A 14,783-nucleotide genomic window follows, 5' to 3' on the forward strand; every position below is an offset into this window, starting at 1 on the left:
AACTGGATGTATAAGTGAATTTAAGTACAATTTTATCTGCTGTTTTGAATATAGTACTGTATTTAATTTATTTATTTGTGTTTTTCACTGAAGATTAATTCAACTGAAGTTGTGGCTGTCTCTCTACATAGTACTTGTTAGAATTTCTGTGTAGCCATTGATAGCAGTGGGGGGTAGTTTCACCTCATCACTTACATTCTGTCTTGCCTTATATAAGTAGTACATTTTGAGTTATCTCTGCTTAATATCAGAGCTTTGGCCTTCTAACATCTACCTGTAATCAACTGGACATATAAATGAATTTAAGTACTCTTTTATCTGCTCTTTTCATATTGTACTGTATTTAATTTGTTTATTTGTGTTTTTCACAGAATATTAAATCAACAGAAGTTGTGGCTGTCTCTCTACACAGTACTTGTTAGAATTTCTGTGTAGCCATTGATAGCAGTGGGAAGTAGTTTCACCTCATCACTGACATTCTGTCTTGCCTTATATAAGTGGTACATTTTGAGTTATCTCTGCTTAATATCAGAGCTTTGGCCGGGTAAAATCTACCTGAAATCAACTGGATGTATAAGTGAATTTAAGTACACTTTTATCTGCTCTTTTGCATATAGTACTGTATTTAATTTATTTATTTGTGTTTTTCACTGAATATTAACTCAACTGAAGTTGTGGCTGTCTCTCTACAGAGTACTTGTTAGAATTTCTGTGTAGCCATTGATAGCAGTGGAGGGTAGTTTCACCTCATCACTGACATTCTGTCTTGCCTTATATAAGTGGTACATTTTGAGTTATCTCTGCTTAATATCAGAGCTTTGGCCAGCTAACATCTACCTGAAATCAACTGGACATATAAGTGAATTTAAGTACACTTTTATCTGCTCTTTTGCATATAGTACTGTATTTAATTTATTTATTTGTTTTTTCACTGAATATTAACTCAACTGAAGTTGTGGCTGTCTCTCTACAGAGTACTTGTTAGAATTTCTGTGTAGCCATTGATAGCAGTTGGGGGTAGTTTCACCTCATTGTGGACATTCTGTCTTGCCTTATATAAGTGATATATTTTGAGTTATCTCTGCTTAATGTCACAGCTTTTGCCAGCTAATATATACCTGGAATCAACTGGATGTATAAGTGAATTTAAGTTCACTTTTATCTGCTCTTTTGCATATAGTACTGTATTTAATTTATTTATTTGTGTTTTTCACTGAATATTAACTCAACTGAAGTTGTGGCTGTCTCTCTACAGAGTACTTGTTAGAATTTCTGTGTAGCCATTGATAGCAGTGGGGGTAGTTTCACCTCATCACTGACATTCTGTCTTGCCTTATATAAGTGGTACATTTTGAGTTATCTCTGCTTAATATCAGAGCTTTGGCCTGCTAACATCTACCTGAAATCAACTGGATGTATAAGTGAATTTAAGTACACTTTTATCTGCTCTTTTGCATATAGTACTGTATTTAATTTATTTATTTGTGTTTTTCACAGAATATTAACTCAACTGAAGTTGTGGCTGTCTCTCTACAGAGTACTTGTTAGAATTTGTGTAGCCATTGATAGCAGTGGGGGTAGTTTTACCTCATCATTGACATTCTGTCTTTCCTTATATAAGTGGTACATTTTGAGTTATCTCTGCTTAATATCAGAACTTTGGCTGACTGACATCTACTGAAATCAACTGGATGTATACATGAATTTAAGTACACTTTTATCTGCTCTTTTGCATATAGTGCTGTATTTAGTTTATTTATTTTTGTTTTTCACTTAATATTAACTCAACTGAAGTTCTGTATGTCTCTCCACAGAGTACTTGTTAGAATTTCTGTGTAGCCATTGAAAGCAGTTGGGGGTAGTTTCACCTCATCACTGACATTCTGTCTTGCCTTATATAAGTGGTACATTTTGAGATATCTCTGCTTAATATCAGAGCTTTGGTCGGCTAACATCTAGCTGAAATCAACTGGACGTGTAAGTGAATTTAAGTAAACTTTTATCTGCTCTTTTGCATATAGTACGGTATTTAATTTATTTATTTGTGTTTTTCACTGAATAATAACTCAACTGAAGTTGTGGCTGTCTCTCTACAGAGAACTTGTTTGAATCTCTGTGTAGCCAGTGATAGCAGTGAGGGTAGTTTCACCTCATTACTTACATTCCGTCTTGCCTTATATAAGTGGTACATTTTGAGTTATCTCTGCTTAACATAAGAGCTTTGGCCGGCTAATTTCTAGCTGAAATCAACTGGACGTATAAGTGTATTTAAGTATACTTTTATCTGGTCTTTTGCATATAGTACTGTATTTAATTTATTTATTTGTGTTTTTCACTGAATACTAATTCAACTGAAGTTGTAGCTGTCTCTCTACAGATTACTTGTTAGAATTTCTGTTTAGCCATTGATAGCAGTGGGGGGTAGTTTCACCTCATCACTGACATTCTGTCTTGCCTTATATAAGTGGTACATTTTGAGTTATCTCTGCTTAATATCAGAGCTTTGGCTGGCTAACATCTACCTGAAATCAACTGGACGTATAAGTGAATTTAAGTACACTTTTATCTGCTCTTTTGCATATAGTACTGTATTTAATTTATTTATTTGTGTTTTTTACTGAATATCAACTCAACTGAAGTTGTGGCTGTCTCTCTACAGTTAGTTTGTTCTTGTTTTGGTGTTAATGTTGGTGGGTTTGAAATTTCACGCCCCTCTTGTAAATTTGTATTTGGATACTCCTTCTCGGCCCATCTCATTAACTCACTCAACTGAGTGCAGTGTTCTGATTTCAGGCACTCCTACTGTGTACAAATAGAGCATTTGGGAAGGACAACCCCTGTAGCCTTTTAATCCTGCTCTGTTCCTTTCCTCAAAAAAAAAAAAAAAAAAAAAAAAAAAATATATATATATATATATATATATATATATTTATTTTATTCAGCTGCTCTTACTGTAACTGTCTTAGTTGCTCTTCTGCATGCTGTTATCTGTTCAGTCGCTCTTACTTTGCACTTATTACTGCTCGTTAGTAGCCTTCTAATTTACTGCCTTCTGCACTTGTTTTTAGTCATTTTTTAAATTTAATTGCATTTATCTGAACTGTATTTGCCGTAGTGTTGCTACACACTCGGGTGTGTTGGCATGCACTACAATTTGAATTGTTTTTCTGCTGTTTTAGCTGCTTTTCTGTAAAAAAAAATTTAAGCTTGTTTCCTGTCTTTCCTGTAACTAGTCAAGTCCAGATACAGAGTTGCTGTATCCAGGACTGTTGGTAAGCTTCTGAGCCCCACAAGCCTTTCTGTGTTGAAGGAAAGCCTTCTAGCTTATCAGTGGGAGTGGTAAGTACTAGGTAGCCTGCCTAACATGAAAGGAGAGGTTCTTGGCCTAGAAATTGTAGTTTATTGACCATTTGGACAGTTTGTCCGTCTCTTTCAACTTTCTGGTTTAAAAGACCACATTTGTGCTTGTTTCTCATCATTCCTGTAACTAACCTACTGGGTAGCACTAGAAAGCCTTAAACTGATACAAGCCTTCTAGCTTAGAAGAGAGACTTTGGAGTGATTAAGTATCAGTTTTCCGTGCTTTCCTGCTGTACTTAACTGTTTTTCACCTAAACGCAGATTATCCAGCATTTATTGTTTATATGTTTTTTTCACATATTGTACTTATCTGACTGCCTGTACTTTTAAAAAGTTGTTTTTTGTTTAAATAATTTGTTTAACTGTTGTAGGCTACACACTAAAGTGTGATAGCCTTTTCTGATCGTTTGTAGTCATTTAAAGCTTTTTTAAATGTATTTTTACTGTTTTTGCCTTTTCTATTCAAAAAAAAAAAAAAAAAAAAAAACAAAAAAAATTCCTTGCTTCCTACCTTTCTAAGCTAGTATAGTCCAGTTTTCAGGCTAGTGCTGAATTCAGGGCTCTGATACTAGTTTCTGAGTTGCCCATACCTTACTTGGATTGAAGGAAGTTTCTCTGTTCACCTGTGAGAGAGGGGAGCTTTGAGCAACCTATCTGTCCCTGGAGGAGTGGTTCCTGCCCAGAAGTTAGTAGTTTATTGGCCATTTTGGGCTAATTTCTATCTCTTTCATTTCCCTAATGTAAAAACCGTGTTTGCACAGTTTTGCGCACCGGTGTGCCGGTTAGCTACGGTTAAATTATTCCCGGCTCCACTAAGCCTCCTCTTCAGTTTTTCCCTTGAAACTAGTCTAACTCTCAACCTAAGCACTCAAAAAGCATCTTACAGCCCAGCACTTGCTCAGACCTAATAGCAAGCACTAATATACCTTGACACTGATTGCCCAGCAGGGCAAGGCTCTTTATTCTCCCCTCACCAACCAATCAACTAAGCAGCTCACCGTACTATTCAGGCATGACCAAAGGGCAACTTCAGGTGCACTCTCCAGTCCAGCTGGTGAATCTGGGTATCCTGAGGCAATGTTAAAACTGCCTCATGTACACAGACAACCCTCTCCTCCTACTACAAACCACTAACATATGCGAGAGATGCAATAATACAGCCGAACTGGAAGCTAAGTTGTCTCCACCCAAGACTGGAACAGACAGTCAAGAGGAGAAGGTTAACACTTGCACCACACCTCCAGCCGCACACAGACCTACTAAAACAGCACTGGCAAAAAATACACATAAATACACAAAATCATTCTCGGAGGCTATAAATAAAAACCTGCAAAAGCATCAAAGACCTCCAAAGCAGACACCCAAAGAACCTGCACCTCCCGTCACAAACCAAACAACACATAAAACACAAAATCAATGTGCCGCACAATCATAGCCCTTAAGGCGAAATAACATACCTAACACACTAGTAATAGGTGACTCTATAGTCAGGCACACTGACGTCCCACTCACTAGGCTGGACAAACAGAAGGTTACTGTTAGCTGCCTGTCGGGAGCCAGAATCCGCCACATGACACAAGCACTCAGGTCACTCCAGAACAAGTACAAATATGACTCTGTCATTGTTCATGTTGGTGTGAATGACCTGAGAAGTACCTCCCTGGACTACATGAAAAGAGACTTGGAAGAGTTCTCTGATCATGTAGCCAAGGCTGGTATGACCCAGACTCTGAGTAGCATCCTGCCCTCACCAAGAATTATACCTCAGTATAAAGAAAAAAATGATCACTTTCAACAATTGGCTAAGCTTCTGGTGTCATTCAAAGGGGATCCAGTGTCTGTCAACCTGGGACAACATGCTCGACAAGCTGCATTGCTTCACAAAAGACGGCTTGCACCTGTCTCCCCTAGGCTTTCGAATACTGGACAAGGCTCTTGCTGCTCCCATAGTGCCTTTTTTAGGCAAAGCTGAAAAGTGAAACCCACCTCCGTAAACAGCACAATTAACAAAAAACTGAGGGTTATGCTACTCAACGCTAGGAGTTTAAATCTTAAAATGTACACGCTCGAAGCACTCCTCAGGATGGAGAATGTCAACATCTGTGCAGTAACTGAAACTTGGTTCAAGGCTCCAGAGAGCACCCCAGCACTACCGGGCTAAAACTCATACCACACATTTTGGCCACAGAACACAGACCAAAACACAAATGAAGGGGGTGTATCCATATTCATCAAGGATATCTACACCTCCAGGTTAGTGGCACAGCATGATACCTCTTAGATCATCCATGTGCAACTAACATCGGGCAAATCTGCAATGCAAATTGTGGCCTGCTACAGATCACCCCCCATGACCCAGGACCACCACTCCACCTTTCTGGAGACGCTGGAAAATATGAAGGTCCTACCGAACACCCTGATATTGAGCGATTTCAATTACCCTACCATTCACTGAGAAAACTACTCGAGTACAAGTTCCCAGGCCCAGCGCTTCCTGGAATTCATCAACTTAAATGCCCTGGATCAGCTGGTAAACTCCCCTACCAGAGGTGAAAACATGTTGGACCTGGTCATCACCAACATGGGTGACAGGTGTTCCACACCGGAGGTCAACCCGTCACTGGTTACATCAGACCATAAACTAATCACTCTGGATGTCCACACCCCACCACCACCCCCAACTAAGGAAACCACAGTAAAAAAACTTTCTAAAGCAAACTTCACCTTACTTAAGACAGAGGTGGTAAGTTTCACAGCCCCCAAGCTAAAGGATAATGCTGCCCAAGATGCAGAAACCTTTACAAATGCACATTATGAGCACCTACAAAGATGCATGGATCGTGCCATCCCTAGCAAAACCAAGACTCACTCCTCTAAGAGAAGGAAACCAGTTTGGTGGACTCCTACAATAAACAGGCTATACAATAGAAGGAGGAAACTAGTTCAGAAAAAAAGCAAATCCCAAGAAGGAAATACATCCCTGATCAATATCAGTAAGAAACTAAGGTCCCTCATGAAATCATCTAAGGCTAACTTCAAAAGAAAAATAGCCAAGGATTCAAAAGATAACCACAAAGCCTTCTTTAGCTATGTTAAGTATCTAAGTGGCAACTCGCAAATATGCACTGAACTAGTACAAAATAGCACAAAATATACTGAACCTACTGATATTGCCAACATCCTGACAGATAGATTCAGTGCAAACTTCACTCCCCCTCTCACCTCCAAAAGGGCCCACAACAATACCGGAAAAGTGTAGTGTCCCAAAAATCACAGATGCACAGGTGAAAACAGCCCTTTCAAAAGCCAAAAACACAGCATCAACGGGACCAGATGGTGTACCAGGCTGCTTCTTGCATGAACTATCCCCCCACCTAAACACGCAGTTCAACCTCAGCCTCTCCACAGGCTACCCATAAAATGGCGCACAGCAACGGTTATTCCTCTCCACAAAGGAGGGACCACAACTGACACTGTTAACTATCACCCCATAAGCCTGACTAGCCTGGTCTGCAAGGCTATGGAGAGCATCATCATGGATTTCATTAACAAAGACATTGGGAACCTCCAAACACTTGACCCGAACCAGTTCGGCTTTGTTAAGGGCAGATCATGCCTACTAAACCTGGTTGACTTCTTTGAGACAGTCACCAAGGCTATAGACGAGGGAAAGGTGGTTCACACAGCCTACCTTGACCTCGCCAAGGCTTTCGACACCATTCCCCACTCGGGTATTACAGAAAAAGTCACCAGCCTGAACATAAACTCCTATGTCACGAGATGGGTTGCCAACTGGCTTACAGACGGAACTCACACTGTAAGAATAGGGGGCTCCAGGTCCAACTCTAAACCAGTCATAAATGGTGTCTCGCAAGGCTCGGTCCTGGGACCCCCTACTGTTTGGCATATACTTCTCAGAAGTACAGGCAAACACAGGAGGACTATGGCTACCCAAGTTCGCCGATGACTGCAAACTGGGAGCCATAATTGACTATCCTGCTGACACGGACATCCTCCAAAAGGGCCTTACTGAGACGGACACCTGGTGTCAAAGTCATGGCCTCAAGCTAAATTCCAAAAAATGCATAGTCATCCCGTTTGGGAAAAACCAAACACCCACGAATTACCACATAGGTGACAGCCCCCTTAATACAGAAGAGGTAATAAGAGAACGGGGACCCAGGTAGATAGTAATCTTTCCTTTGACAATCATATTGCCAAAGTAGTTACGGAAATCCTTCTATGTGGCCCATCTATTTACTAAAGGGTTCGCATCTAGAAATAAAGAGGTTATAGTGCCCCTCTACTCGTCACTCATTATACCCATCATAGAGTACAATGCCCCATTTGGGATGTACCTCACAAGACACTTCCAACAGCTGGAAAGACCACAAAAGTATCTCACCAAGAGGATTACTGGTCTCAAACATATGTCCTATGCAGCCCGACTGAAAAAACTCCGGCTGTAGTCAGTGGCATATCACTTACTAAGAGGTGATCTCTGCCTGACTTACAAAGCTATGTCCAACACAGAATTGATGGACATACTCCACCTAAAGAAATCCAAGTCACTGTGAGCCACACGCTCTAGTGAGCTAAACCTCGCCACAACAATAAACAGAACATGCTGGAGGGATAGAGTTCTGTCACAGAGACTCCCTATGCTTTGGAACAAAATTCCAAATTACATCAGGCAGGGCCCCTCACTAACAGTCTTCAAGAGAAACCTTGACGAGTGGATGGGTAACAAAAAATACACCCCTTGGATCACTTCATTGGCTCTGCTTGACAGAGGATCAGTTAATTAATCAATGGGGTGGCGAAAGCCAGCTCACTCTGGCAAGATTATAAATGCCCTCGGGCAGATAGCCTAGTACCTACCTATGAACCTATACCTCTCAACCTTCCATCTCCAAAATGAGGTGCCTCTCATAATGTGGAACTAATGAGCAAAATGTGGAACACATACCTCTCCACTGTCCAGATTTTTGCAGAATTCCAGACTTTTGCTCATATTTTTAGTCTGCTCCTCATAAAATTTGTGATTTTCTGGAATTTGGGGGCAAATCAGTGAGGACTGAATTCACCATATAAAGACAGCAGTTTCAGACTTCATACCTTTCAGATAACGCATGGTAACACGATACCTTTTTATTCTAGCAATCGTCTAAGTTTATAAGAGCAATATTTAAAAGTTTATTTTTTAGGTTTGTCTAGATTTTTTGTGCTACGAAGTTGAGAATTATGATGGGACATTTACTAACGACTTCAAATAAGAAGCTAATAGGATGGTTAAATTTGAATGTTTTACCTACATAATACTTATTTTAATGGATCAATATGATTCATTTATTTTTTACCATGGATATAAGATTAAAAAACTGCTAACACTGAAAGTGTGAGCGTGTGACAGACCCATTCAATGTAGAACTTCGCGGCACATTGACTTTTTAAGCCTCCAAATGAGGAACGTTCTTCGTAATGAGATGCACTTGAGTTATGTCAGTTCCCTTTCCTGAAGTAGTTTGATCCACAACTTCCATGTTATGCTGTAAATTATCCACGTTTTAGTTTATGCTTCTTCAGCTTCCGCATAAATCACAACTTCACTTCAGATTGTTTCGGATCGATTAGACAACGGACAACATCCGGTGGTTTAAAGCACTATTATTTCCGGTTTACACGGTAGTTTATAGTTTTGAAATTACAATAGAATTCAGGATAGTAAAGAGAAATATGGGTAAGTTTTAGAGTTATTTTGTTGTATAAGTGGATTACCGAGGTTTATATTTACCAGTTTAGACCTTTAAATGCAATGTCTACATGTCTGTGCGGTTAGCACAAGATTATTGCTTTAGTTTGTATCATTGGTTTGCACTGACTAATATATTCATTTCTTTGGGCTCCTTTATTCGGGGGTTGTTCTGTCACCTAATTTGAAGAGTAGTTAGTTATTATAGCTTTTTATGCATACACACAGAACCGCCGCGTTACTGTGACAGCAGTTATTCAAAGTGACAGAAGCTCTGGACTGCTCTTTTAACAGCTGCACTATTTCTTGTGCCTGGGTTGTAGGTTTATCCCCGTCTGATTGCTGTTCGTAACAAAGCTAATCTCAGGATTAAATTATTACTGTACGTCTGGTTTCTTATTACTTTATATATTCACCCACCGTGGCAGTTTATGTATTCGTTGTGTGTGGCATGTCTGCATAACTTTTGTTATAATGTAACTATTCTTATTAATTTACCTCAGCTCTGTGTAATGTTTGTTTATTTCTTACTGATCATAACTTTTATTACTATCTTCAGCAAAGACTCCTGGTAATAAAAGTGTAAGTCTGAGTTTTAATTCTCGCTCATAGCTCTCGATCTTCCATCTCCAGTGTTCCATTATCTTCATAATGTGGAACAAATGGGCAAAATGTGGAACACATACTAATGGCTTATTAACTTCAACTAGGAAGGCCTTAGGATGGTTAAGTATGCTGGTTTTACTTATAAAGAAGACCATTTAATTAATTAATATGATTTATTTCTATTTACCACGGATTTCACTTAAAAAAAATTCCTAACGCTGAGTGTGTGACAGACTCTTTCAATGTGGAACTTTGAGGAACGTGAACTTTTTAAGAACCCAAGTGAGGTACGTTCCTCGTAATGAGGTACACTTGAGAGGTATGAATTCTCGCTAATGACAGTATTCTGGAAGGCATTGTTTCACATTGGGAGCCCAGACGGAGCTTCGAACCGTTGAGTCTGAAATGAAGGTGTATTTTCTTGTTACAAATCTTTTGTAGCCCCCTTTTTCATGCTTGTTTTGCGTATTCATGGTTATGATAGGATGGAGCATCGCCTGCTAGGTGGTAGTGCCAAGGCAGGAATTGGAAAGAAATGCTACACAGTCTGTTAACTGTTAAATTTGTAGAATGTAGTGTTTCCAATTTTTCTCTTGCCCCAAGTGGGATATTTTTATAGAAATGTGAGGTTTTGCAGGACGCAGTGTACCCACAACCAAATCAAAAGACTGGACTTCATTTTGTTAACAAACTAAAAACTTCTTTATGTAGAATTTTAGCTGTCTGTATTGTTTCACATCATTTTCTATTTGAGTGGTGCTGCGGTAGCATTGTTGCCTCACAGCAAGACGTTGTCGCGTTCGAGCCTCACAGCAAGACGTAGCGTTCGAGTCTCAGCAGCATCTTCTGTGTGGAGGCATGTGTGAATGGGCGTGCCTTCGTTGAAGGTTGTGCATCAGGGCTGGTAACTCGGCATGTAAAAATCCACTACCAAACATTAGCGGACCGGAGTTGCGCTGTGGCGACTCCTGGGATAAGCCGAAAGACACAACAACAAATACTTGATTTTTGCAAGTTAGATTAATGTTGGAAAATATTTCTTGGTCTGAAATCTCAAACCTTTTGCTGTCTTTGTTTTATTTGTTTATTTTTTCATGACACAACTGCTGAAATGAGGACTTTCCTACATAGAGGGGTCATGAGTAGTAAAAGCAGATGATCCAAAATTGCACTCAAAATTGTTTTATGTGAGTTAGCACAGTGGAGGGAATGGGTGTAATGGGTAAATTTACACTTGGAGGGGGGCATGAGCTGTAAAATTAGGATTTCTACTGTGGTTTGCACCCTCTTCACTGCAAATTAAATAAAATTTAAGCTGGGAATAGGCTGAAAGGTGGCTTAATAAGTATTCTGCTAGCACACACTGCACATTTGTATGTGTATGGGAGCGCTACAGAGTCCTGAAAGTTCAAAATCCTGAAAACACACAGGATACCAACACTTACTGTATTCCAGCACAAGTACATAGAGAAACAAACAAAACACAAACCATATTACTCTTCTCCAAGTATAAGTGGGGGGGGGCAAGCCCCCCTGCACCCCCATATGGGGGGGGCTGTGCCCCCACACCCTCAGCTACTTAAATATAACCACTCCGAGATTGCACTTGGGTGCAATCTCGGAGTTGTTATATTTAAGTAGCTGAGTGCACCGGGGGGCTTGCCCCCTGCATATAGTTGAATGGTAATATGTTTCTGTATGTACTTGTGCTAGAATATAGTTGTGTTGGTATCCTGTGTGTTTCCAGGATTTTGGGCTTTCAGGATTCTGTAGCGCCGCCATGTGTACACACCTTTGACAGCTGTTTGTGGATATCTGGTAAACTTCCCTGCCATGTTTTCTTTTAAAATGCACTGAATATACTCGCTCCTGAAAATAACCTTCAGACCTACACTGTTACCATAATAGTATCACATGCTAAGTTGTTATACATTTAAAAAAAAATGCCATGGCACTTAATAACTGAACAAGTAGTATAGATTGATGTAAAACTAACAAGGGAAAAAAAAGTAAATTAAGTTTGCAGAGGACATTCTCACAGATGAGCATCTAATAATAAACAACAAATCACTATTCTGCTTCTTTTCTCAAATCCACCCATCCATGATCCCTTTTTTCCATTTTTGCACATGGGTTTGGGGGACAACTTCCAACAGTGACCATCATCTCGAGCCAAGGTTTACACCGCCAGGTGGGTAGCCCTGCAGTGGTAGTTTATCCATACCAATCACTTGCACATATTGCTAATTTAGAGTGTCCAGTCCACCACCTTCAAGTCATTGGAATGTGAGAGGAAACCGGACTACCCAGAGGAAACCTACACGACCACAAGGAGGACATGCAGACTCCACACAGTAGGCACCTCAGCCAAGAATTGAACTGGAGTAATCGAACCTCTTGCTGTGAGGTGACACAGCTAACCGCAGCCCTCAATTCAAAGTGTAATATAAACCAAAATGTTCAGCAGAACAGGAAACCTTTTAAACGTTTTCAGAGTGCCAGATAGTCTGTGCAGTACATATTAGAAAATTATAAATTTCATATATTTGTGCATGCAAAATGCAAACTAAGAGCCACACCATCTAAAAACAACTATTCAAAATTCTTAATTATTCTAAACAATGTCCAGGTCACCTAAAAGGACCCTCTCTTCAGATTCTATACACCAAGGCGGTCTCACAGCAGATGGAAGTAAACAATATTAAAGATAGTGCATCACTAAAATGCCGGCAGCTTCAGGCACCACAAATTGCAGCCCAGAATGCTTCTGTACATTGCCAGCATCAATAAAGATAACCCATTCAGCCCTCGATATATAGTGTCATCACTGTTGGAAAATCAGCCAGTTGTTGGAGCTGTCTTCTTTGTCAAAAAGATGAAGGGAGGTGAAATAGATATTGTAATAAAGAGAAAACCTCATGTCTACACCAACCAAACCACTGAAAAGGCTGCTGATGAAAGGTTCCACTCGTCGGCAATCTAAAAACCAAGCACGGTTCCAAAACATGCTCAGCGGGGAACAGTTAAGCAAATTTCAAGTACAAAGCTAAATGTGTGGCACTCCATGGGTTGGACTGTATCTGTCATGATAATGAAAGAGCACTATGCGTGAAAGTAGAGGTGGAGTAGTATGAGTCATCCATTGCTGTGGCTTTTTAAAGTCACTACTGTATATTTAGCCATGTCTGGTTCTGGTCTGTTTTGACTGTGATGAGCTTCCAGAGATCTCTCTGCCTGTCCACTTGAGACAATGACAGAGCAGAAATTGGAGCTGTCTGATTTCATGTTATAGTAGTGGAGCATATATGCACTGTGGCAGCTTTAAAAAAAATAATCTGGATCAGTTGAGAGGTGTACATTCTGAAAAAAAATGCTAGTTGATTGTAGGACAGCCACATTCGCAAACACATGGAGTTAAGCATATGAAAGTCACTTGCCAGCATATCTTTGGAATGTGGGATGATGCTAAATGTCATGGTAACAACATGCAAACACCATTCAAATTGGAAAGCCAAGCCCTGTAAAGCAGCAACTATAAAATTTGCAGTTTGTTGCCATCGATAGATATACTTTCTGTGTACGTTCTCAAATAGGCAAGATAAAAGGGTTGTCAAAAATAGAAAGCCTGTGAAGTTAAGAATGTTGCACTTTACCGAGAGAAGTATTTATGTTTGTAGACATGTTTTGCTAACCAGGTTGGCCCTGCTAGTAAATTATTTATATTTATTGTGGTGGTGGGGAGCTAGTTCATTAACCATTGTCAGCTGCAATCCTGGACACATTTTGTAAAGAATACTATTAGTTCAAATTAATATGGTCAGTATAGTGGATTTAGTATGCTAAAGCATTGATTAGTACATGCATGAGAATTTAGAAATTAACATCATTAAAGTACAGTTGCCCATACTGATATGTTTTGGCTGGCTGCCCTGCTTAAATGTGAGCCCCTTTATCATCTGCCAGTTAGCTGTTTTGCTGACTGATGAAACAAACACCATGAGGGTGGTACCTTTTCTACAGGATGAAATGTTATTAAAGGTGCCCCGCAGAGCTAAGTCTTTAACACATTCTCATTGACATCTGCTTCTCTGTTGTAAAAGTGGATGTCAGAGGCCAGTGGCTAACATAATGTGCTGATAGCTTCAAACCGGGCATCATTACTGACTTCCTTTCTGACACTCCTCCTCCAAGAAGGGCTTGACCTTGCCAACCCCTGGGGTACTGACTGTAGGCTTGGGCTCAAAGCCAAAACATTTTGCATAGTTTCGTTTGGAAACCACTATCAAAATACATTGCACATAAATGGTATCACCCCCCCCCCCCCAAAAAAAAAAACTGACAGTTATTACAGAAGTAGGCACATTTGCTGACCATGAGCTATCCTTTGCTCACCATGTATCAAGCATAGCTAATTTGCTCAGTTAATTACAAATAGTATATCTTGCAGCTGTAAAGAAATTGTTTTTCTTCTTGGTTCTTTCCTTATTAGGCCCTTTGTAGATTGCAGCACCTCTTTTTTAGCATATGCATTACTAACTAGCTTGTGCAGCTTGAAATACCCCAATGATTGTTACACACACACAAATTTCAGGGCTATGCTCCTTAAGCAGGTAGAATAAAATCCCTTTATTTTATTCCGTCTTCTGTGTAGAGTAAGTGTGTTATCATAAACAACCCTGATGTAATGGGGTAGTATTTGGTATGAAGTTTTTGTGAGTGTGTTGTCACAAGCAGTCCTGATGTAGTGAAGTAGGGTTGGTATTGTAGTGAAGTAGGGTTGGTATAGTGGAGTTTGAGAAGAATGGTAAATAATTATTATAGAGGAGTTTATGAATGTTGATGAAAGGAAGCGAGTTTGCTTTTTTGAATGTTGAATAATGGTGTTCATCGCATGCAGGAGAGGGTAATGAAGCTTCTCCTATTTTGTTATGGCTATTTGCCAAGTCTTGGTATGTTTAAATTTATGGTGATTATTGTGAGAGCATATTCTAATCTAGGAATGTGGGCTTTAAATGCTAGGGCTGTTCTAAATTTTACTGTATGGTAGTTGGAGGTAGAGTTACAG

The 14,783-nt window shown here is 39.7% G+C and overlaps 1 protein-coding gene across 1 annotated transcript in view; it reads left to right on the forward strand.

The window, feature by feature from the left end:
* Positions 1-8,966: 8,966 nt before the first annotated feature.
* The window catches only part of ZMAT2 (zinc finger matrin-type 2), a 740,808-nt gene continuing 734,991 nt past the window's right edge, over positions 8,967-14,783 (forward strand). Inside the window, exon 1 of the mRNA XM_044059614.1 lies at positions 8,967-9,100. Within this exon, the coding sequence (XP_043915549.1) occupies positions 9,097-9,100 (4 nt within the window). The 5' untranslated portion in view covers positions 8,967-9,096. The remainder of the gene's footprint in view (positions 9,101-14,783) is intronic.

This window comes from Protopterus annectens, chromosome 17.part0 (assembly GCF_019279795.1).
Source record: "Protopterus annectens isolate FY-2018-M chromosome 17.part0, PAN1.0, whole genome shotgun sequence".
NCBI lineage: Eukaryota > Metazoa > Chordata > Ceratodontiformes > Protopteridae > Protopterus > Protopterus annectens.